Source organism: Neolamprologus brichardi, chromosome 19 (assembly GCF_056152115.1).
Source record: "Neolamprologus brichardi isolate AB-2024 chromosome 19, ASM5615211v1, whole genome shotgun sequence".
In the NCBI taxonomy this organism is placed as follows: domain Eukaryota; kingdom Metazoa; phylum Chordata; class Actinopteri; order Cichliformes; family Cichlidae; genus Neolamprologus; species Neolamprologus brichardi.
This window is the reverse complement of record NC_142122.1, coordinates 7,887,607-7,913,398: the sequence shown is the minus strand read 5'-3', so window position 1 is coordinate 7,913,398 and position 25,792 is coordinate 7,887,607. Positions and strand designations below refer to the sequence as shown.

The window sequence follows — 25,792 nt, the reverse complement described above, 5'->3', positions numbered from 1 at the left end:
CATGCAATGAACCATGCCCGTTGCAGGGCAAACAAACAAACAAACCAAAAGGATTTTATTGTAATTAACAGCATCGATCACTTGTCTGAATGCACTATGAGGCGGTTGTTGGAGGGACTTCTGTTCTAAAAGTAGAATAACTGTGAACCTCAGCAGTTAGAGCAGTCTGACAGACAATAAGGAAAAGCAGAGCAGGTCCCTTTTAATAAATATTTTTAATCTGGTTTGGAAGTGTTAAAACAATACTTAAGACAAAAACTTTTTACACCTTGACAAATGAAATAAAAATTCCTTCTCTTGCTCTTCTGTAAGGCCAGTTAATTTACTTTACTGTATTTTATAACCTAGGAAATTCCACCACCTTTTAAAATATGCTGAATAATAATAATCCCCAGGCCTCTGTGGGCCACGGAGTCCCTATACCATGCAAAGTAGATCATTTTAAAAGACTGTGGCTTTGACTACAGCCAAGCTGGTGCCACGGAGTCGGTAAATGACTTGTGGTCAGCTGATTAAGTATAGGAAACAGGCTGACTGTCCTGTCTACTAGACCACAGATGGACAGAAGTGCTGAGTCCTTCTCTAAACTTTAATCTAAAGGGTTTTAGATTAACAAGAGGCACTTAAACAGTGCGTGAATGCTGCTGTCACATAAACCTGACTCAACAAAAATGAGCCAATAGTTTAGTGGCAGTTACGGAGAAAATGTCTAAAACTGACAAACAATAACTCAGGCACGTATCAAATCACCACAGACAGATGTAGGCAACTCTATAACTAGGTGGACTCAGTAACTGGAGGCTGGGTGATCTCGTCTTCCTCCTCCATCTGTGTCTCTGGGTTTTTATCAGCTGTACCGCCTGCCTCATCCCCCTGCTGATTATCATTCTTTTTAAACTGCTTTTTAAAGTAGTTGTTGAGCCGCTCCAGGATTTCGATTGAGTGGTTGATAACCAGCGCCAGCCAAGCCATGCCAAAGAAGATCCACGAGGCGATGAGGACGCTGTACCATTTTGGGTAATAATTGTCTGGATTGCTATCTGGAAAGAAGAAAGGATTTGGGGATTTTACAAGATAAAATTCAGTTTGAGTCGAGTATACAGATGTGATCAGAATGCGATCATTTCTAAAACGTGGCTTATACTTTTTCAAGTTTTTCTGACTGTGCACCACTGAACCACTTTTCCTAAATCACTTCTTAGAAGTCCTCTTCTAACTTCCTCTTAAACAATCTCCCTGGATTCCAGAGAAAAGAACCAACTTGCATAGATGCAAATTTGATAAGCAGGGTGAAAGGTGAGCAAAGTGTGCTAAAGTTTCTAAACGTAAAATGGGACCCAGAGCTTTCACCTATCAGACTCTTCTCCTGTGTATTATGTTTGGATCCAGAAACTAGTCAGTTTTAATATTAAACTGAGATTTTTTTTTCAATAAACCTTACAGTTAGATCCCTAAACCATCCGTCAACTATTCTTTTATAGGCTCAGACTGATGCATGACTTAATGTGATTCACAGAGTTCTTCTTCTCTCATTTGTTTTCATTTCCAATGTGTTTATACACTACTAGGGCATGCCAGTACATTTTTGTTGTTTGTCTTCCCGTTAAAAGGGAAAATTTAGAGTACTCAAGTTGGCTTTATAGTGATAGTTTTTAAAAGCATTAGCTAACTCCTTAGCAAATGATAGTTGAAGTGGTCAGTTGCAATATGGATCCTGGACCATAATTATTATATTGATGTAGGAACAACACCAACACTGGGATGTTGGTGTGTCTCATATCCCCATGTTGGTGTTGTCCCACATCATCCTAGTATTTGGGTTACGGTTCACTATTAATACATATACTATACGTATTATCTGTCATCCACTTTGTATTGGTAATTTCTTAGAGTGACTGGTTTAGCCAATGAATGAGTTCGAGATTTCCTGTTCTGGACAGCGAATGCAAATGACATTTTTTTAGAACTGGAAACTATAAAGATATTTTACTGGTTATCCAAGGCATTTAGGCAAATACCATTCCATTTGTATCTGTGCACAAACAAAGCCTGCTCAAACAGGCTCAAACTGATTAGTCAATAAAACATGGACTGCAAACAGGAACCCAGACGCTCCAAGATCTGGTTCCTTGCCAACAAGAATTCTGAATATACATGTACAGAATTAATGAAATGATATCTGTGAATGTTGATAAAAATTATGGAGTAACAGCTTTCTTAAAATTATAGGCGGGAGTTAGAGACCCAGTGTTGATCAGCAGTGCTGAATGATTTTAAAGTCAGGCCACTCTGACTCTAAAGTTAATATTTACTCTGTGCACAAGTTTGCCTATGATTTTACCATCAATGTCAATGTGTTAAAATAGGACCGGAAGAGGCCAAGAGGTGCATACAAATTTCACACTAAATATTAGACCTTAAATTGCAAAATCAGGTTTCCATTTTTACAGGCAATTCTATCTTGCAGAAACCGAGCAAATGCTGACAAGTCTTACGTAGGACTGCTATTTAAGCTCCCTTAGTCTGCCTGGAGCTGCTGCTCAAGTGCAAGCTGTTTTAGTACTCATCTACACCACAGCACTTCTTTTTTCATGCTGTTTCTTGACTCGATTGGTGTCACGTCTGTAAACAAAAAACACAATTCTGCTTTACCTGCAACAAAATCTCCAAAGCCGATGGTGCTGAGGCTGATGAAGCAGTAGTAGATGGCCTCTGCATATGTCCAGCCCTCTTGCTGCTTGAACACAATCATGGGCATGATGAAGAAAAGAGCCACTCCGTTGACGTAACATACAAAGTGGATGAAAAAGCGGGTACATGTCTGCAGCAAGACATGGGAAAGAGAAGCAGTGTTAGTCATCCTCTAAAGAATCATCGCTCCTTTTGAAAAGGTTTATCTAAAATCAGGACATCCTTACTTTTCGACTACTCTTTTTCTCGAAGAAGTCTGAGATGTTCCTCACTATGGCTAGGATGTACTTGCCCACTCTGTTGAGAACCACAATGTTGAGTGGTATACCGAAGAGCGCAAAGAACACGCAGAAGATCTGGCCACCTGTAGTGCTGGGAATCATGTTCCCATAACCTGAAAAACTTTAAACTGTTACTGTGGTGGAAGGAGAATGGTACTATGGAGGAGTGTACTGCATTGTTTAAAGCAAACCGAGCAAAACGAGCTGCCAACTCTTGAGCCACGATCGCCCCGATCGTGGCTCAAGAGTTGGCGGGTAGGTGAGTAGGTGAGTCATTACAGATATCCTGAACTTTTCTGTTGTTAAGCTGTTAGCTGCAGTGAAGCCGTCTTTGACATCGATCTTACATTGTTGTACTCTGACACTTCATGAATAAAATCTCATACAATGTGACAATGTAATCGATCTGTTTCTCAGAGAGAAAGTGCCTATAATATTAGCAGGAATAACATTAGCTTGCAACCAGTTGTTGTTATTGTTTAGTGGGCTTCTTGTCAGCTGTCTGGAAATCGGACAGTCACATGCTAAATCTGCTGTAACAGCGAGAATTTCAAGAATGAATGCGCACATGTAAGCAGGCTGTCATGTATTAGAGCCCTGGCTTTGGTTCAGGAGATCAGGCTTGAGGTGAGGAGGAAGAGGATGACATTTCATTGGTAGCACTGTCTCTTTCCTTCACATTTTTGCTTCTTTGGTGAAGATCACCCCTTCACTTTTCTTTATTTTTACTACTTTCTACACTGTAGATACATACTGAAGACATCAACTATATGAAGCAAGATGGAATTATGTATTATGACAACAGTGATAAAAACTGATAGATAGATTATATTAAAAACTCATGGCAGGAACCAATAAGCTAAGTAAAGAGGAACCACCGTCCATTATTACTTTAAGAACTGCAGTTGCAAAAACCATAAGCGCTACGATGAAACTGGCTCACATGAGGATGGCCCCAGGAAAGGAAGACCAAGAGTCACCTCTGAGGATAAATTCATCCGAGTGACCAGCCTCAGAAATCACAAGTTAACAGCACCTCAGATCAGAGCCCAGATAAATGCCACATAGAGTTCCAGTAGCAGACACATCTCTACATCAACTGTTCAGAGAAGACTGTGCACAACAGGCCTGTATGGTCAAATAGCTGCAAACAAACCACTACTAAGGAAAACGAAAGAGCAGAAGAGATTTGTCTGGGCCAAGAAACACAAGGAACGGACATGAGACCAGTGGACATCTGTGCTTTGGTGTGATGAGTCCAAATTTGAGATATTTGGTTCCACTCGCCGTGTCTTTGTGCGACACAGAAAAGGTGAAGCATGGAGGATGGGTGATGGTGTTGGGGTGCTTTGCTGGTACCACTGTTGGGGATTTATTCAAAATTAAGGGCACACTGAACCAGCATGGCTACCACAGCATCCTGGAGCAACATGCCATCCGATATGGTTTGCGTTTAGTTGGACCATCACTCATTTTTAAACAGGACAATGAGCCCAAAACATCTCTGGGCTGTTTAAGGGCTATTTGACTAAGAAGGAGAGAGATGGAGTGCTGCACCAGATGGCCTGGCTTCCACAGTCACCTGACCTAAACCCAATTGAGATGGTTTGGGATGAGATTAACTGCAGAGTGAAGGCAAAAGGGCCAAGAAGTTCTCAGCATCTCTGGAAACTCTTTCAAGGCTGTTGGAAAAGCATTTCAGGCGACTACCTCACGAAACTCATTGAGAGAATGCCAAGAGTGAGCAAAGCAGTAACCAAAGTAAAGGGCAACCATTTTGAAGAATCTAAAATATCAAACATGTTTTGAATCTTTTCATACTTTTTTTGTTTACTACATAATTCCATATGTGTTCATTCATAGTTTTTAGCCTTCAGTGAGAATCTACAATGGAGATAGTCATGAAAATAAAGGAAAAACATTTAACATTTAAATGAGAATGGGAAGAAAAAATAAATAAATAAATAAAAAAAAAAAAAAAAAAAAAAAAAAAAAAAATTATATATATATATATATATATATATATATATATATATATAAATAATATGGTTGTTCACGTCCCTCATAGCTGACCTATAGTTGTGACCACAGTGGCAGCAAACACAGCTGAGCTGGTGAATTTCCAGAAGCCGTCTGCCGTGCCGTTGCTTTTCAAACTCAGGCCCACCTTTGATGTGTCTTTAACAACCTGGAAAACAAATTAACAATAATAGAAGTAATAACTATAATAAAAATAATAATGCCCACATTTTTATCTTCGTTTTCACTACTTCTTGACCTGACAGGAACATTTCCCATAAGACCTTATGAGTCACAATTACATAACTGCTTTGCATACTGATCCACCTTGTTAAAGAGGTATTAAAAACACAATGACCTTGATATCAGACAGAAAGCAGCAGAAGGTAAATCAATAAGAAAAAAAGTTAAAATTAAGATAAAGTAAAAAAAAAAGAAAAGAAAAAAGATATGAAATGCAATATATATATGTATGTATGGCAAGAAAGGAATAAAAACATTAGCAACTAAAAACAATCAACAAACCAACTTTACAAGCTGTCTGCATTTGCTTTGACACAATGCAAATCAAAGCAGCTTACATCACCAGGCGGAAAGTTTCAGCCATTTATTACATTGTGATTACCATTTCTACTCTTACATGCAGTATAATATTCATTTTTGAGGACGACTTTCTACCTTTAAATGAAGTTTATGAGTTTCATGGAAAATTGAGTATAAAATGTAAAGCTTCATAAGTGAAGTCTGGTCACAAGTCACAGGCAAAGCAAGTGCAGCTGGGAATGTCTGAAGGAGCTGCTATTTGCATGTAAGCTTGTTTTCCTTGTCGCATGAAAACAAGTTTATAACTCAAGCTCATTTTCACCTGTTTTGACCCATTACTGTTGCCAGTCACTTAAATAATTTACTGAAGGTATAAAAGACTGAGCACATAAACATCCTGCACATCTATTTTGAATGTACTTTTTCTAATTACCCTCTTCAAAATGTAGGTAATTAAACTTTCACCACCAGGGGGCAGCGTTTTACCAATGTGTGCTCAGTTTGATGGTACAAACGTTTTAGCTCTAATATTTTATCATACCTACACAATTTTCCTTACCCATGACAGCAATTGTAAAACATTGCAATTAACTATAGATAACAATGACTTTTATCCATACAGGAGTAAAATAAAAATCAAACAAACAAGCAAACATGAACAAAATATAATTATTACATATAGTTACAGTGTTTTGATTAGTGTAAAATTACCACAAATTACTGTCAAATTATTGTAACAAAAAACATAAAAATTTGTTGAAGTAAATTAACAAATTTATGGTAGGAAACATTTTCAAAGTTCACAAACAACATATATCAATATATACTAAGCCACCTTAAGCATATATTTATATCTAATCACTGGATAGTTCCAAAAAGCAAACTGTAATAAATTAGTTCCTTCTGTCAATGTATAAATATATAAATGCATCTAGTAACACTTATTTCTCAACCCAATAAGCTCAACAGTGCCAGACTCCAGAATGCCCTTCCTGTAAATTCATAGTGATCCAGACAGTTTAAAAACCCTTCATAACTGAAACATATGCTTTCAATGTTCCACAATGGTGGACTGTCTCCATAAAGGAATATAAAAATGCAAAATCATTATGGTTGTGGTTAAGATGTAAATACAGTGGTAGAGAAAGCTGCAGAAAAGGTCTATCAAAACATGCAATCATAAATTGCAGATATGTATAGAAACAGTTTGTTTCATTTCCACATTTTTGTTTCTCACCTGAGCTACGGCCTCCAGGCCAGCTTGGTTGAGACATGGATATGTGCTAAGGAGCCTTTCTTTTTTTTCAAGCAAGTAGCTGACATCCTTCATTCCGAGTTCTCCCTCCAACTTCCAGAAAACCACCCCACCGATCAGCACATATGCCACATAAACAAAGCCGAGCAGAAGAATGGAGGGGATCTGCATCAGACTTAACTTTTCCTTTACTCCCATCTTGGCAAATGTCTCAACCTATGCAGCTGGGGACAGACACTGCTCAGGCTTTACCTGCTTTTGGCTTCTCGTGCTGCATTGCAGGCAAATGAACCTCCATCTGTGCTACTGTTTAAATCACACCAGGCCTGCCATGCAAATCCAGAAGGACAAAATAAGAAAAGGCACATGACAAAATCTTAATCTTAGCATTTCAGACCAAGTATGTAGAATTTGCAGATTCATTCTTTTTACCTTAATATTACAGAGAATGGCACAAATATGATAGTTAAAGGTTGTGTGCTTGTATGGCTGTATTTCAACATGTATTTAATAAAACTATGGTAATTTTACGATTGGGGGGGGATTTCCACACCATGCTTTTATTAGAATACATCAAATTTAGCAAAGATACAATAATGGATTTATTTAAATCTACTTAAGCTCTCACAGTGCATTAAAAATAGTTTAAAAATTGGACACTGAATTCTTTCCCCTTGAAAAGTGAAGACGTCATAAAAATGACAAAAACTGCAGTTCCTTTAATGGCCTCTTGAGGCTGTCTTCAATCCCCATAGACTCACATGCTAAATTCTCAGTTCAGTTCAATTCAGTTTTATTTATACAGTGCCACATCACAACAACAAACACCTCAAGGCACTTCAGATTGTAAGGTAGACCCTACAATACAGAGAAAACCCCAACAATCATTTGGCCCCCTATGAGCAAGCACATTGGCAAATGTGGGGAGGAAAATGTCCCATTTTAACAGGAAGAAACCTCAGTCAGAACCAGACTCAGGGAGGGGCGGCCATCGGCCGCGACTGGTTGGCTTGAGAGTAGGAAGACTGTATAAAAGACATGCTGTGGAAGAGAGCCAGAGATTAATAACAAGTATAATTCAAGGCAGGCAGGTATGTTAACACATAGTGAGAAAGGTGGCTAAAGAAGAAATACTCAATGCATCATGGAAACCCCCCAGCAGCCTATGCCTATTGCAGCATAACCAAGGGAGGATTCAGGGTCAGCACTTAACTATATGCTTTAGCAAAAAGGAAAGTTTAAACTTAATCTTAAAAGTAGAGATAGTGTCTGGAGGCTGGCTCCATAGAAGAGGGGTCTGAAAACTGAAGGCTCTGCCTCCCATTCTACTTTTTATTACTCTAGGAACAACAGGTAAGCCTGCAGTACAAGAGCTAAGTGCTCTAATGGGGTGATATACTATAAGGTAATTAAGTTAAGATGGGGCCTCTATGTTTAAGACCTTTATGTGAGGAGCAGGACTTTGGATTCAGTCCTACTTATTTCTTTAATATGTGCATTGAAGGACACATCCTGGTCGAATATGACTCAAAGGTTGCTCACAGTGATACTGGAGGCCAAGGTAATGCCATCCAGTACACAATGCCATTTTTCTGAATTTAGAAGTAGAAAATTAGAGGTCATCCAGGTCTTTATGTCTTTAAGACATTCCTGCAGTTTAACTAATTGGTGTGTGTTCTCTGGCTTCATGGATAGATAAAGTTGGGTGTCATCTGCAAAGCAGTGAAAATATATGCTATGCCTTCTTCCCACTTTGGAAGAAAATTTACCATGGTTGCTGGTATCTCCCCTGCACATGTGGTGCTGAGTGAAAAACGCGGTTAGACACATAGACACCAACAGGTTGGTGGTGTACCAGGGGTTTCTGTTTAGGACTAGGCTTCCTCCTTGCCGTCAGTCAGCCATCCTGCTTCCCCGGCTGCTCGGGACAGTTGGTCGGGGGTCAGCTAGCGGGGCCTACGCTACCTTCTGCCTTAACGGCTACAGGGGCCTGGCTAGCTACGAGTTTTTCAACGGTGCGAAGCAGAATCTCCAATTCAGTGAACCTGGCCTCCAGAGCTGCAGATAGGCTACATTTATTACAAGTATCGAGGCCGAGGATTAACTAAACATCTGACACAATGAGCAGAAGAAGAGACAGGTGAAGAGGCCATGCTAAGGCTACGAGCTAAGGTAAGCTAGCGAAACGTTAAAGACCAGTGAGTGAATATTGTCAACATTATTTTGCGAGTGAATACACAGAGTGTGCTGCTAATTAAGCACGTGAAAATTACACCATGAAAGAAGAAGTTATCTGTAAGTTTTTTAATTAAATTGCTACACAAAAATACAACTATGTGCTGAAACAGGAAGTGATACTCTACCGCAGAGAGTGACCATGTGACAGTGCCACCGTGCGTGGGGGGGAGATCATAGCTTATTTCTACGATCGATTCGATACAGATTCACAAGGTCCCGGTTCAATTCCATTTGAATCGGGGAAATTTTGCCCCAGACAGTCAAAAATATTCTGATAATTCTGATCATTTATCAGGACATATCCATATTTTTATATCTATAAAAAGAAAGCTGACGCTTGTAAGACTTTATCAAAGGTGTATGCATCACATCAGATGTCTTTGTGTCAAAGTAACTGAGCATAAAACACAGAAAAACATGGAGATTTTCCTGGCCTGGCTTTTTATAGCAGATAACCACCTTAACATTTTCTGCAGTCACATTACCTGATGCTGCTGAAGTAAAGCACAGCAAAGTTACAGAAGTTTAATTAGAGACACAACTAATCATTTTGCAATTTCATATAATTTTAAAAAGTTTGCACTTCTTCAGTATTAAACAGCAGAAATGAGACTTTTTTGTCGGAAGTAATTTAAAAAAAAAAGTGTCTGACAGCGCTGTACATAATGGTAGACTGGTGGATAATAAGCAAGCGAATAATGCAGAAAACAGAGATTTGACATGGGAAACGGTTCTTGAAGTACACTGAGAGGGAGAGAGAGAGCTGTGCATGAAGTGTGATTTTATCGTGGTGGAAGCAAAACATCAAAAGTAAGAGGGAATTCACGACGATGTGGGATGCAAAAGTTTGGGCAACCTTGTTAATAGTCATTATTTTCCTGTATAAATCGTTGGTTGTTACAATAAAAAATGTCAGTTAAATATGTCATATAGGAGACACACACAGTGATATTTGAGAAGTGAAATGAAGTTGATTGGATTTACAGAAAGTGTGCAATAATTGTTTAAACAAAATCAGGCAGGTGCATAAATTTGGAAAATAATGACTATTAACAAGGTTGCCCAAACTTATGTATCCCACTGTATGTGAAGCGAAATGTGAAGAGTAGTTTGGATCTTCTTTTGCTGCTGGTTCAATCAATTTTGTTTGGAGAGAGACAAAACCTACAGCTTCAGAATCTAACGCAAAAAAAGACGTAAACACAAACAGGACCCACCGCCGCATCAGAATCAGTGAGCTGGTGTGTCCGCGTACGTGCCGTCGGGTGAGAAAGACGACATCTTACTGATTCTGATGCGTCGTCAGTCCGCTTTGTGTTTACTCTTTGTGCAGAATCCAGGTATCTGCTCTCATTTACTGTCTTAGCTGTTTGGTGGTTGTCGAAATTTTGTGAGGTTTAACCTGAGATTCTGTTTCAGGCAAAATAAATTTGATTCAGGATTTTAATGAATCGATATTGTGTCATTCAAGCTAGAATCGATTTTAATCGGAAAATCGATAATTAAAACCCACCCCCAATGAGGATGGGTCTCCAAACTTAAATTTAAATTAAACATTATCTCTGGGTGCACTGGGTGACTATAGCCGCTATCTGTCTACAAGGCTTCAGCTCAGCTAATTGGAGTCTCTGAACTGGATCTCCAATCACTGTTTGTGCTGTTGGGGCGTTTTTTAAAACTAATTATCTCACAACCACTTACCGCTTAACCATAAGCGCTTATCCAAGAAGTCTATGCTCCAGTTGTGTTGAACGAAATTCCAGGATTTTATCAGTCCATTACCTGATACTTACTAATCCTAAGCAGGTTTGTACAGCATGGATAAAAACACCTTATCTTTGTACTTTCAGATCCATGGCCGCAGGTACATAAAATCAAGCACCTAGCCGTCTGCCTTTAATTTCTTTGCTCTTTTCTTTTACAATCAACTGTAAATGGCATTATTGCAAACTGGAAATTTAGAGAAAATCAACAAAACAAAAAACAAAATAGAAACTCAGTCACATAGTTACAGACCAGATGTTAATTTACAGAGCAGATCAATACATAAATTGGGCACTGGGAGCATCATCTCATAGTTCTTCATTGCCAAGCAGCTCCTGTAGCTGTAATGTGTAGGTGGCCAGGTAATTTTATTTATATATGTGATTGTTGGGGTTTTCTCTGTATTATTGTAGGGGTTTACCTCACAATATAAAGCGCTTGAGGCTACAGTTGTTGTGATTTGCCGCTATATGAATTGAATTGAATTCAGTTGGGTTGAATAGTGTGGATGTGTTTGTACCCAGTCTATGGATGCAGCTTGCCAGCCAAGCTATTGGCAGATAAGTTAGCACCACCCTCTCATTTAGATAATCACACACCAGGGGTGATGTGTGCTTCCGCTATTTATATGGAGTCTATGGTAGGGGCATGTCTTTGCTAATATCTCATTTTCAGTAAAGGCTCAGCAGACTCTGTGCTGATAAGCTGTCATTTATTTCCATGTACCAAACCTAACACTTACAGTTTCTCTGTGTTTGATAAGCTCTGAAAACATGCTTGTTTATGTAAACATTTAACAATCGAAGTAGTTAAATAGTCATCCATTTTCTTATTTATTGCCCCCCCCCCCCCCCCAAAAAAAAAAAAAAACCCCAAACATGCTAAAATATTAGTTTTAATTCCTCAAATTCATGACAAATCTCACACAGCATCATGTTAAGACTGTGCTCATGACATTTAGAACTTCCTGGATGTGTTCAACCAGGATAAGAACTTAAACAGAAGTTGCTCATTAGTATGAATCATTAATACTAATTAAACATTAAAAAAAAAGTGAGCTTGAAAATACTGAAAAACTGTTAAATAAAACACAGGTAGTGTAGTCATACGCTTCACATACTCAGCTATATATATATATTCAGTGTTGAATGGATTTAAAACAAACTAAAAAGTGAGACTGGTAAAAGCCATCCTCCTTTTTTTACAGCTCACTTCACCATTTTGATTAATGTGTTTGTCTAAGATAGCCCTCTGCATTCAATTCACCTGAATTTTCCATCACTACACAAATGCAGACGTGCTCTTAGAGAAACACACACACACACACACGAGTTAATAAAATACACAAACGTATAGCAGAAAACATGATTTCCACCTGAGTAAACACATTCTCTACTAGATCATCTAAGAAAATGTTGAAATAACGTTTACAAAACAAGAAAGGCTCTAATGCTGAGAGGCAGCTCATTATGGCAGCGCCTTTAATTGTTTTATGACTAACACTAAAAAAGTTGATCTTCTTAACTTGTGTTTCTGAAGAATGGCTACTTTTTATTTTGCAAGTCACATACTTACATTTGTTTTATTTTTTTAATGGCAGTCAGTTCTTGGAGAACCATTACCAACCAATCACACTGGTGGTACTCCTGGAGATTTCAGAGCTGAAGCTAATAGGAGGGATGTTAACCTATACTGATACCAACATGGGGAATAACATGGGCAAAAATGTGAGCTGACCCAGTAGGGGCTTGGGAGCTACCATGAGTGCAGTATGAAATATCATGGCATTGTTACCACATTCACACTGCCTCTAGTGTTTTACAGCATGAATGTTCCCCTCAGGTTGGACCCATCAGTGCAGAGTTCTGGAAGAACATCCCAAGTATTGTGAGGGAGGAAATGTGACAAAAACAACCTGAACTGTGTGCAAGAACACCTGCACAATCTTAAGATGCCAACTGACTCACTTGCCAGATTTTCCATTAAGTTAAATGATTTTGACAAACTGGAGGAGATCACGAAATAAAGGGGAAAAGGGAAATGAGAAGACTTCTGCAATGAGATCTAAAATCTGTCCAGAGGTGCATGAGAAAATAGTGCTGAATGGGAGATTGGCCACATTTAAATGAAGTCAGGCTTTTGATTTTTTCCCCACTTCTGTCAACCTGTTCTCATAACTTTCTGAGCACACTTTGTATATAATATGTAAAACATTTTGCTCTCAGTGAGAATAATTAGAGTTAATTAGAACAGTGTTATTTGTGTGAGCTGTTTGCATTTTATGACAGTTCAACGCAAATATTTAAAGCACCGATTGTGCGACCTGAATGAGGTAGAAGTCATCCTGCTTCGTCTATTTTAGCACAGTCTCGCTAAATATATTTTACGCACTGTATATGGTGCTATCTGCAGTCCATTTTCAGATCTTTGATGTGGCTTCTATTTCACTGGATGGCATGTTCTCTGCCTCCCTTTGTTTCCTGAGGCTCGGGTAAGTCTGGTCCAGCACATGCTCCATTATACTAGCTGCCATGTTGAAGATGAGAGCGAGCCAAGCGAGGCCAAAGATGACCCAAATGCCTGCAACACTGCGGTACAGATAGATGTAGGTCTTTCCAGGGTTGGTACCTGCAAAGACAAACCCGAAAACAAAACCAAAAATACTGTTATGAACGTTGAGCTGAGCATTTTGGGACGTTGCCATCTTAGCTCAGACAAAACTGAGGCTGTCAGGAAGCATTTAGGTTTAAGGCACATTCACAATGGCTTCACTTTTCACATCCGAAAGCTGTGCCCATGTTTTAGATTACATCCATGTTCAGCCTCTGCACATACATTAAATCGTATTGCAGATTACGTCCAAATGCCTTTTACAGTCCACTGGATAGAATCACAAAGGTTAGGTTGACTTCTGTGGTGTTTGTTTGCTCTCTCTACTCACCCACCACATAATCTCCAAAGCCAATGGTGCTGAGGGTAATGAAGGCGAAGTAGAAGCCCTCGCCATATGTCCAGCCTTCCACGTAACTGAACAGCAGAGGGGGGATGACCAGAAACAGGAAAGTGCCAGCGATAAAGAACAAACTCGCTGCGACAGCCTCAAATGCTTGCTGCAAAGGACAAAAGGTTTGATATTATACACAGAGATAAAGGCTATCAGCATACTGTGGTCTACAGATCCAATCAATGCAACAAACGTTGATGTCTTTTTGGCAGCACTTTAGTATTTAATAAACAAATGAACAAGTAGTTGGAGTATTTCTGTAATCTTTTGTTTAAGCCAGTATTTGCTTTCAGTATCTGAAGCAGGTCCAGAAATGTGATGATTGGCTTGTAATATCTGCCAATTCACAGGGGAGCTGTGTAAGATTAGGTTTTGTCAAAGCTGTTAAAAAAGGTATAGTTTCAGAAACTAAAAGAAACATTTTGGTGTTAGAGGTTTTAGCCAGGGTTTTTTTTTTTTTTAAAAGCTTTTCCACTTCGATGTTCCAAAAGGCGCAAAATCTATAAAAAGATGTGATTGTTTACCAAACTTTAACCCTGTCCCTAGATTGGCCAGCAGTTACCTGGTGCAGGTTAGGAAAATAAGTGGTATGTGAAAGTGTGAGGGCACTTATCACCTGTATTGCTTGTTTACATGGGCTCCCAGCTAGTTTACCAAAGAAACAAAAATTCTGGAAAGTTGGTGAAGTTTCTTTCTATACATGTCATTTTTATGTCGTGGTGACGACTGATGGTGCTGATAAGGTCATTCACATCAGAATCTCATCAACACTGGACATTTTAACACCTTATTTTTATTCTTTGGCTTTTTCACTAGACTGTACTAGATAATAGGCCAACCTATGTTAGCTTTAAATGTGCTTATAAATAATTTTGATTTGATGTGATCCCTAAAAAATATCACTCCATGCTGTAGCTAATGGACATGAAGCGGTACCTTGTGAGGAACAACTGAGACCAGTCCCTTCTCCAGCCTCCCCCGGTGGATAGTGAAACACTTCCCCAGCTGTTTGAAGAAGGCCAGGTTCAGGGGAATCCCACAGAAAGCATAAAACACACAAAACACCTGGCCAGACACAGTGCTTGGGGAGAGGTTTCCATAGCCTGTGAACCAAATAAGGAGCCGTTATTAAGCTGGGCAGGCATTTCCCACAAATGGGAAAACTGAAATGTGAAAGTGCTCACCGATAGTTGTGATGACTGTGCTTGCAAAGAAGAAGGAGCTGCTGAAGTCCCAGTTACTGGGGTTTGTGGAGTTTCCTGAAGGATTTACTCCATTTTTCTTGGCATATAAAATGACCTGTGTGCACGCACACACACACAAATGCAAGCACAGAGATAGTAAAATCAGGATTAAATGTTCCTGAACATTTAATGACTCATGACACTAAAGGGAGCCAGTAATCACACTGACAGATGTTTTAGATCAGAACACACTAAATGACTCGTTAAGTCAGGTTACAGTCAGCTATTACCATGTATGTAGCGGTATTGTCATGATGTAAAAAAAGCTTGTAGTGTAATAATTGATTCTCGTGTAACATCACTAGACATGTAGTTCATTGCATTATTAACATTTATGGTGTTGATAGACATTTATCATGGCACTAGATCTGATGCTGAACACATTTTGGTAGAGTCTGATAATGTAAAGATGCAGCACAAACTTAAAATTGGTAGAAAAACTACTCACATATATCAATTAGCCAGGCAAGGAGGCCTGAATTTTTTTAAAAACTGCTGACCTGCTGGGATTTCCCTCCCACTCTCCAATTCAGGATCACTGATTGGAGAGTGGTGAGAAAGCATTTGTTATAACCAAGGTTCACTCTCCTCAAATGACCTCACCAGATCTCAATCCAATAAAACGTCTTTGGGATATAGTGGGCTGGAATCTGCATCAACTGTGTGATGCTATCATGTCAACATGTGCCAAAATCTCTCGGGACTGTTTCCAGCAACTTGTTGAGTCTATATCACAAACCAGGTGTATGTAATCTAATCTAAAGTCTCCTGCATGTATGTGTACGGCTCAAGAGCTTGGTCTTATTAGCTACATTGTGGATGTGAGGGGTATGGGTGTAGCAAGAAACTGCGTCCATAATCATACAATTGTTCATTCGCTTTCTGTTTTTGGAAGCCCTACTGACCTCCCAGTACATTCTTAACCATCCAGACCCATCAGGTTGTCTGTGACAGTCTCCTAGGATAAGTAGCCAGACAAGTAAATTACAGTTTTCTAATCTAAATGAGCACTCAAAGCTACTTACTGTCAAGTCTTCAACACACATACACACACTTTATTCTATACTTAAGTGCCTTATCTAATGATTTATTATTGAACTGGAAGGAACTCAGGGTTAAGTATCTTGATGACTTCCTGAGCCACAGCCACATATTTAAAACTATGGAGAAGAAGCATTCATTTTTGGCTTTTTCTCTTTGCTTTTCATTTCAGATTATTTTATGTTAAATTACATATATTTCAGTCTATTTTCTATCTAGAAGCTGTTACATTTTTTTAAATGTTGCTCATTTTACATGAATACCTTTTATCTTTTAATGTAAAGCACTTTGAATTGCCTTGCTGTTGCCTTGCCATCACTGTGTTGGTAAAGTTGGGACTATCAAACACATGCTGACAGTGTAATAAATGCCAGACCTTAACAAAGTACTCCAAGGCGTCTCCATCCAAGCAGGTGTAATTTGCTAAGAAATTCAACTTCTCCATCAGAAAATGGTTTCGATTGTAGTTTTCGGCCTCTCGCTCCAGTATTCGGAAGATGGTGGCTCCAGCCAGCAGGTAGATGAAATGGGCCAGAGCCAAAAGAGCCGTCCAGCTCACTCTGACCCGCACCACGTGAAAGCTCGCCATTGACCTCCCGCCACCAACAGAAAGGATACGATACCAATCAACAAACTTGTTGGAGGAGTTGTTTGTTTTTTTTCTTAGTTCAGAAAGAATTGAAAGACAAACCCTCGTTCAGCGTGAGATATTCTTTTTGAAAACAGGCAACGAAATTGGTTTGCTTAAGGAGAAAGCATTTCTACATCACAGCAGGATGAGGGCAGGCTAATGTTTGGTGAAGCTCTGAGTCGATAGGTTATCAGGTCTCATTCTGGTTGGTCAGAGTCCTGTAAATTTATGGGTTATCTGGGTAATGGCCAAACTTACTTCACCTCCATTAGTGACATCTGGGCACACGGATACACTTCCAACTGTTTCCACTAATAAGGGCATCTTGTCAGCATAACAGAAGTTAATGTTTGACCAGCAGCAGCACAGGCCATCTGATCCCAGCCTGTACACAAGCCCAGACTCCCCTGCATCTATAACTTTGGGTTTCCCCACATGCCTATTCCAAGTTTTGGCTCTGACTATGCTCATTATGATTATTAAGGAGAAACTTAAACAGGATTTAGTTTTTCAGTCACGTAGGTTACAATAATTTAAAAAAAATGTCAACACATCAAGAAAACAGCATCAACCATTAGGCATATATGGCTTACACAGCCAAAAGTTATCAATTAGAGGCATCTGGAAAAAAATTAATCAAACAGATGTCAAATATTTACTCTGTTTTGGTTTCTGTCATATAAAAAACGGACTGGATGTTACCCAGTGTTTTGTGATTTCCTGTTTTAAAGCCAAGAGTTCAACATTTTTGTCGTCTTGAATTTTGAACTGATATTACATGGTTATGAAGGAGCACCACCCTTTTATCCTCTTTATATTTTACATAACAGTACCATCATTTACAAACTGAACATCATGTTGTATTTTATTGGAATAACACTAGTGACTAAGACCATAATCTCACTAGGAAAGTATACTGATCTCTTACTCCAAAAATCAAAGCAGGAAAAAATGATGCTTCAGACCATTTTTCTGAGATTTCACTCCAGCAAGTTAAAGGGACTCAGTGGTTTGTACGGTCCTCATGTTCTTATATGCATGCTTGACAACATCAGGGCATGCTCATAATTAGATAGTATTCTGGGGGATCTCCTCCAAGATCTGGACCAGGGCATCTTTGAGCTCCTGGACAGTCTGTGGAGCAACTGGGCTCCACAGTGCAGGGAGCACAGGGCCCTTTAAAGGATATTGTGTCATCAGGCCACCTCATGAAGCCTTTTTTTGATTGTCTGGCCTGCTGGAGTTTATTTTGTAGGGTTCTGGCCTGTTCTTCCTTGCACAAAGGAGCAGATACCAGTCCTGCTGATAGGTTCAGGACCTTCTATACCCCCATCCAGCTCTCCAAGACTAACCTCCCGTCTACTGGAATCTCCTCCTTGTTTTGTGGGTTGTCTCATATAGTGCACCTGTGTTCTTAATTTAATTAAAACCAGATACTGAACAGATCAGTATCCCAAAGTTTTAACTGACTTGATGCTATACTAAAATTTAAAAGTGGTCCTTTTTTATGAGCAGTGTACGCAAAGTAAAACAGCTTCTAAGGAACTAGTGCATTCTGGGAAGTGCAGTAATCCTAGCACATCCCTTAAAGTGTTCGGTGGGAGGGTGTAAAAGAAGTAGAAAAAATGCATGGCATTGTTGGTCAGAAGATTTTTTTCCATGACCAACTTTAGATCAATCTTTAGATTATTGTATTTACACAGATTCACTGCAGATTTACAGTTTTCACAAAAAAACATGCTTCAGCTCTAATTAGACAGTTTTTCTTCCTGGGAACACCCTCTCTATTACAATTACTAGTGAACCCAGTGATGGGAAGTGATGTTCCCAAGGGAAATAACAGATGTAATGACGTGACCGAAAAAGGACCTTTCTCCAAAGTCACTCAGCCTCGATGCAAAGCGTACATGTGTCAAACAAATTGATGCAAAGCCATGTAAACCTGTTGACAGATCGTCTCTGTTTGGACAAATGGCTTTGAGGTAGCTAGGTAGGCAGACACAGCTTATTAGCTGATGCTGATGGAGATATTGATTTTTTTTTTTCAAACCTGACAATCTCCCTGAGATAGCTGTAAACAAGCTTCGAGTTAAAACTTATATTATCGTTGCTTACTGTGGAAATAGGTGCAGTGATTTACTAACATGTAGAAACATGCATGTAATGACAGTATATAAGACAAAAACTGTCTAATGAGTCAGTATTTAGTAAGAAAACCTTAATTATTGAACACAGCCTGAACTCTCTATTTCAAACTTCCTTGTCATTTTTTTATGGAGTCTTCAGAAATAGTTCTACGGTTACTTGAAAGACATCCAACGCTCTTTTTTGGATGGTGGTTGCTTTTTTCGTTCTCTGTCAGATGTAGATGATCCCACACTGCTTCAATAATGATGAGGTCTGGGTCACAGCAGGCTAATAGATGACTGACTGTGTTTCACTGTATATTTTTACATGCATACTTTCACATTAGCGTTTGAAATTTGGGATCAGTGTCATGTTGAAAGAGGAAGCTGCTACCAATCAGCTCTGGATTTTTTTTCAAAGGACACGACTTTCAGATAGTGTTCACCTGCTATAGGTTTTAGGCCTGGCACTACTTCTTTTGTCCTTCGCTTGTCTAGTTTCCTCAAAATCTTTAAGGACACACTGCACACCATGCAAAGACATGGCAAACTTTTACCTAACTAGGAATTACTTGAGTGAAGAAGTAGCCAATGGCCACAGGGGAACTTCAGAAAGAACTTCAGAAAGACTGGACAACAATTTCTCAATTCCTCCTTGAAAGTATAATATAAAGAAATGAAGGGTGTGTCAAGAGCTTTCACTGTTCTGTGTTCTGTGTCTAATAATAACTATTTAGTTCAGAATCCAACAAGAAGAGTTTGTAACACAATCTGAATAGAGCTTTTTACCGACTGGACACTTCTCCATGGGTGTTTCTTTACCTTTGGCACAGTGCATGCTGGGATCATTTCCCTGAACAGCAGCTCAGATCAGCTGCAGTTCCTGTAGCGTCCACTTGGTTCCGGCTCCAAAAGTAACTCCTATGTTAATGTCAAACTTCATAGCAGAAATAGATATGTTTACAGCCTGTTAACATGTTAAGGCTTAAAGTTTACATTAATTAGAGGTGTGGCTTCTTTAGTGACAGGTGAATACAGACACGGGTGGCTTTAGGTGCAAAGGGAAGGAGGGGCTCAGAAGTCAACCCATGTAGACAGCAGCCCAGTCCTGTTGCCAGTCTTCCAGCGCTGGACAGATCCGCCTGCCTAATTTGGATGGGAGTAATGGTTCGGAGGCATTGGGAGGGGGGAGGGGGTGAGTGTGTGTCTGTGTACATGAGAGATTTGAGTGTGTGTGTGTGTGTGTGTGTAACCTGTGTTCAACTTGAAAGAGTGTCTTTTCACCCGGTTAAGCAAAAGTGAACAGTCCTCCAGGTGATGCAGGTGACCTTGAAGTATATGAGCAGATAGTCAAAATACAGTCCTGTTATCAGGGAACTTTGTTGTTTTGGGCAGTCTTGGCCTTGTGTAGCTGCATGAAGGAGATGGTTATTTGGGTTCAAATTAACAACTGCATTCCAATTTCGCATTTGGTCTAAATGTCCATCACTGGTCATCAGGTCTCTCAATTCCCGATGCAGAGCTGTGAGCTTCTCCAAGATCTTATCAATATTGCATTTAGTAAACACAGTCTGAGTACTCACGGCTTGCCCACGGTCAATCGTGTTGGCCAACCTTGTGGGGTTTTGAACAGCTGTAACCGCTTTCTTTGTTCTTCGATAAGCCAGGTCCGCTCCAGCTCCAATCAGCCAGAATTCTGTTATCATGGTCCAGAATAGGTAGATCTCGTTCAATGCTGTCCAACGAGAGTGTCGCCATGAAACGACGCAACCGGCCATCGCATATCCAGCAGCAAACATCTGTGCAGGAGAATCGGGCTCTCCTAAGCCCAGGCTTCTCATCACGAATAGGGTGTCAATTTCGTTAAGGGACCAGTTGATCAAATCCATAAGTCTTTAAGTTTTAGAGAACAAGACTGAGAGATCTGAGGGTCAGAGTGAATGCCTGATGTAATTTTAAATCTGCTGCACAAAAACTGTTTGTGCTTATATGATCTCATACAGATCATCTTCAAATTTCAGGGAGACCTAAGAGATATTTTTTCAGTATAGCTGTTAGAGCTGTAGTTGACAGTGGTTTTCCACTTTTTAGGATGGAATTTTCCAGTTAAATTCCAAAGGGAAAAAAAGCCACTGTTACACCTATTACATATTATCAAAGAGAAATAAGGAAGCACTCATGAAAAAAGATTTATTAAAAAGAAAAAGAAAATGAGCTTTGTGCATCAACAGCTATGATCTGTGGATTTTAAATCACAAGGTAGGCAGAGTGGAGAGTTTAAACCTAATACACAAAACAAGAAACTCAGAAGTAAGAACAGCAGTAGTGTGTGTCGTAGCATCGCACAATTCTGCTTTTTGTACATTTTAAATAGGAAGATGTCCTGATATTATATACTTTTACACCCCTTTTGAATAAAGTAAAATTAGATGGAAATATGAAAATCATTTGTTTCTGCATCATTTACATAGTTATGATTCATTACTTCCACAAACTGGAGCAGCCGGCTTCTGACTGGCCGCTCCTTCTGATATCTTGAGACAACATTTGTCAAACAGTCGGAGCAGGCTGTGATTTCCACTCATGACCATTATATCACGTCATTACCAGGAAGAAGCCAGTACCTGAGTGTGTGCATTTGACAGCAGGCATAATATGTGTGTGTGTGTGTGTGTGTGTGTGTGTGTTGTATTTCTTGGAGAAGCCTAGTGCCCATGTACCGGGTCATGAGTAATTATTTCAACTGGTAGACGTGGAGGTCAAACTTGAAACACATCACTGCTGATGTTTGCCTGAAATTCAGAAAACAAAGAAAAAGTTACAATAAGCTATTGAGTGGTGATGTTCATTTGCCTTTGCTAGTGTTACTACACTTCCCAGAACGCACTAGTGTCTTAGAAGGTGTTTTGGGAAGATGTATACATAAATATAGAAAGAGTAAAAATTGACACTGGTAGTTCCCAAATAAAGTCGAGGAAAGAAAGATTGAAAACAGGTAATGAACAAAGAAAGCAAAAAATAAAAGAGTAAAAAGAAAAAGGAAACAAGTTAGTAAACATTTAGTGGAGAAAGCTATAATGATTGAAGAAAAACAGTTTAATAAACTAATAAAGCAAGAAAACAAGAAGAAAGTCAGCAGTTATTTTCTTGATAACTCTTGAGATTAAAATGTTGCAAAAAATCTTTTTTGCAACAGTGTCGTGACCAAGAGAGTTAGCAATACATTCAAGTAACACACATGAATCCATACAGCAAAAATACTGTATTCAATATTAATGTTCAAGCAATTATTGAATTAATTCTAAGTTGTAGTGAATGCAAGCTGGTAAGTAAGGTTTGTTTTTTTGCATGTGTGTATCTGTGTGTGTTACCTGCCCTGCTGACGAGATTCTGCCTAGCCCTGATAAAAGCCAGGATGTCAGCATCAGTTTGCTGGTCTCCAGTCAGCGGAATAGAGGAGGATGAGACGGTGGCAGAGGTGAGGGTCCTGAAATGTATGAATAGTTACTGTGACGTGCAGCATTCATCATTCATTGCTTTAACAACCCAGCAGTTCTGTTATTCTTGACTATTCGTAATCCAGAGGTTTATAAGAAACAGGTAACAATGCAGTCTCTGTGCTGGTGGAACAAAAGCACGAGTGTTTAACTGTGATCGTAAAAAGGGAGCTCAGGCAGCAGTGAGGCCTGTTTGATTTGTTAGCACAGTTTGTAGACATTACTTCACAAAGATATAAAAAAATCATAGCCGTGCTCATGACTGAAAAAAAAAACACTGCAAAGCTATAAAATCTACACGTCTATGTACAGATTTAAGTGCTGTCCGCACTTTAAAATGTCGACAATAAATCCAAAGAACTTTCAGTTTGTTTTAAAAATGTAAAAAATAAACAATAGACAAGGACTGTGATGTCTCTTATTTCTAAAGAGATATGAGTGAAGTTAAGAGTTCCTCTGAACATGTTAAATGGCAGAATATACTGGAAATCAAGCTCTGTCACTTTATTCTTTACAAGTGAAACAATAGAATACATGCACCCCCATAATTATGTTCGTTAATCTGTATTAAATCTGTATTAAACCAGTTCCTGTGAGATTTAAGAAATGTAAGCATTTTATTTGTAAGTATTAGTTCAAGGATGTCATCAAAACTAAAAACATAATAAAGATTGAAGTTAATAATAAAGATTCAAAGTTAAAGGGCACACAATAATAAGAATAAAACCCCCCACGTAGCTACATGTGACAAAAGAAAATAAAAATATTTTTAGTAACATGTAAAAATAAATAAATTTACACCAACTGGTAATGTTAAAAAACAAAGTTATACTTAACAAGTCTGTGTCACTGACACTGTAGGGCCTAAATATGTTGTTCCAAAAGATTATTTTGGCCAGAAATAGTTTAAAATTCCTCTTTTGATTGTAATATTTGTCAACATTTGTTCCAGGCCACTGATTCACATACTTCCACTCAGAAGAAGGGGTGAAGTCTGTCACCTTCCTGCTCACAGGCTTATTCTGCCACGCTGGCACATCTGGTACTGGAGGTTTACTTTCAAGAGTAAAACTTCTGAAATTCAAAGAATCAGTGTATGTAAATATATAGTGTTACATATCGTATGGCTACATGCAGTATAACCCATCAGTACCCAGAGCAAATAAATGAGAGGATCAGTGAAGCGTAGCTGACCTGAGCTCCTGAGCAGAGATAGAAGGATCTGGATTCAGGTGTCGGCCTGCTGGTGAGTCTCTCACAGTACTGCTGAGAGCAGGAGCCCTAATTAAAATTAGAAGAGTATTTCATGAAGACTGACAGCAAAATACCACAGAACATTATATCATCTGTAGGAAAGTTATAGTTCGCATGCATGTACATGAGCCAACCACCAGAGGGCGCTACAACACAAAAATAGTTTGTAGCAACATTTTGTTAATGGAGTTTCTGCAAAGTTCACTGAGCTAAAACTAAAGCTGCCATATTCTCAGCTCCATTTTTCTAGTTCTTGTACTATATTCCTTATAAAAAAATGGTGGTTAATAATTTCTTTAATCATTTTTAACATTTGTGATGAAGTTTATGTCTTTTAGTATTGTTTGGATCGCTCTTGATTTAACATTGTTCCAGCAATTGTTTGCTATTTATTAAAGTAAAAAAGGTTTTTATAGAAACAATCTGCAGGTTGCTGGCTAAAAATCAAGTGTTCAAGCAGGGAAATGAAAAGGAAACTATAATATTATTAATAAATCAGTAAAAAGAGAGTGGTTCTCATTATAACTTCGCTAGTTTTTATACGTGTATGAGCTGAATGGAAGCTAAAAATGTCTATTTAATACACACTTATTATGAGTGCATACCAGCCGACTGGCCAGACCTTTATTACATCTTTTGCAAGGCTGGGCAAAAAGCAATCTCACCCAAATCCCGGAGCTCGAGGTGTAGATGGCTGTATGGTCCTGTTCAGTGTCCCGGTGTGACTTTGGGCTGCAGCCTCTGACTCAGACTCCTGGTTACAAATAATGAAAAGTTAATTTACTGAAATATTTCTGTACACACACTTCTCTACAAAAAACATCACGCCAGCCTGGTAACAGTTAAATGCAATGTGGCCATAGTTCTCTTTAAAAGGACCAGACAACCTTAGGTATTTTGTGTCTTCTGGCTTTGTCATAACACAAAGTTTAAGCGATCACATGTGTGCAGAACGAAAACAGAACAATAAACGTGTGAACAAAGCTGATGAATATATACAGGCACGAAAAAGGACGTCCTGCTTTGTGGACTCAAACTGCTTGTGTAAGGCCCGTCTGTCGGATTTCCTCTGCTTCCCATTCGTCACTCAGTGACACATTTCCAAACTTTTCTCAGATGTGAATGAGATATTCTTCTCCATTCATAAGATCAAAACCAAAGAGCGGCAGCCAGCGACGTCTGCTCATCACATGTTGGTGCCTAACATCTTCTATGCAGTTGGTTTCCGAAACCAACCACATGACAGCCATCAAGGCTGAGGAAAGCGTGCGAGTGGAGAGACAAGTCTAACTTGGTTTTAGACATGACATTTTATCAGCTTTTCTCTCTTTAAACTTTTGCAAACATATTCTGTCATCATATGGTGAAGACTTATCTCTTATTACCCACAGAGATCACAAACAGATATAGCCATGTAGATACTGGTAAAGTACTTACACATCATACGGTAAAAGCTCAAAAGTTGGTTAAAGGTACATCTGAATGAATTATATTTGAATTGTTTCTAGTTTCTATACTTTGGGAAATAATATGAATTCCTCCATCTTTCGCTTTCTTACACTATACTTTACATTGTGAACTTTTTCACTGTGACTTTGGACCATTGCAACACCGCGATGCTTTTCTTTTTCAGCTGTTCTGTTGCAGATTTGCTGCTGTGCTTGGGATCGTTGTCCTGTTCTGTGACCCAGTTTGAACCAAGCTATAGCTGTGAGACAGATGGTCTCACATTTGACTGAGATGTAGCTCTTGGGTGTTTTTACAGTTTTGCTGAGCGCTGAGTGCTCTGGACCTGGGGTGAATTTCCTGGGATGTCCACTTCTGCGAACACTGCAGCATTGTCCCGACACACATCTGAATGCTCCAGACCGGCAAAATGCCAAAGCTCCTGCTTTTATAAACATGCTCACACATCCTGATAATTAATTAGTGAATTGGATTATCAGCTATTTAGCCTCTGAATTCCTATGGAAGCAGTACATAGCTGTATGGAAACTTTATTCTTCACATGTCTGTTAAAGACTGTTCGCCAACAATTTCAATAGCTAAATCTTTAGCTACTAAAATTTATGCAATATTTATAGCGTTATGGCAACTGTTCTCCACTATGTTTAGCTGGCTGCCTCCACTGTGTGACATTTTGTTCCTGTTAATGCTATCTGCTGGGACTGTCCATCATCTGTTGCTGTTCCTCTAAGCTGCTT

The 25,792-nt window shown here is 39.1% G+C and overlaps 3 protein-coding genes across 3 annotated transcripts in view; all 3 read right to left on the bottom strand.

Annotated features, from left to right (window-relative positions):
* Window positions 1–202: 202 nt before the first annotated feature.
* kcnk17 (potassium channel, subfamily K, member 17) lies at window positions 203–9,223 on the bottom strand. The gene is made up of 6 exons (XM_006799405.2): window positions 9,153–9,223; window positions 6,772–7,115; window positions 5,046–5,160; window positions 2,919–3,085; window positions 2,653–2,821; window positions 203–1,040 (listed from the first exon to the last, which is right to left on the bottom strand). Exons 2-6 carry the CDS (start codon window positions 6,985–6,987, stop codon window positions 778–780), a joined length of 930 nt encoding a protein of 309 aa, XP_006799468.1. The 5' UTR covers window positions 6,988–7,115; window positions 9,153–9,223; the 3' UTR covers window positions 203–777.
* A 2,632-nt stretch (window positions 9,224–11,855) lies between these two features.
* On the bottom strand, window positions 11,856–16,992 carry LOC102799443 (potassium channel, subfamily K, member 16-like). Its single transcript, XM_087832944.1, has 5 exons — window positions 16,457–16,992; window positions 14,980–15,094; window positions 14,732–14,898; window positions 13,733–13,901; window positions 11,856–13,419 (listed from the first exon to the last, which is right to left on the bottom strand). The coding sequence occupies exons 1-5, from the start codon at window positions 16,667–16,669 to the stop codon at window positions 13,211–13,213; spliced, it is 873 nt and encodes a 290-aa protein (XP_087689070.1). The 5' UTR covers window positions 16,670–16,992; the 3' UTR covers window positions 11,856–13,210.
* Window positions 16,993–21,045: 4,053 nt separating this feature from the next.
* Window positions 21,046–25,792, bottom strand: part of kif6 (kinesin family member 6) — a 73,847-nt gene continuing 69,100 nt past the window's right edge. The window contains exons 19-23 of the mRNA XM_006799402.3: window positions 24,254–24,342; window positions 23,529–23,615; window positions 23,304–23,408; window positions 22,209–22,324; window positions 21,046–21,629 (exon numbers count right to left, since the gene is read on the bottom strand). Coding sequence (XP_006799465.2) covers window positions 21,613–21,629; window positions 22,209–22,324; window positions 23,304–23,408; window positions 23,529–23,615; window positions 24,254–24,342 — 414 coding nt within the window. The 3' untranslated portion in view covers window positions 21,046–21,612. The remainder of the gene's footprint in view (window positions 21,630–22,208; window positions 22,325–23,303; window positions 23,409–23,528; window positions 23,616–24,253; window positions 24,343–25,792) is intronic.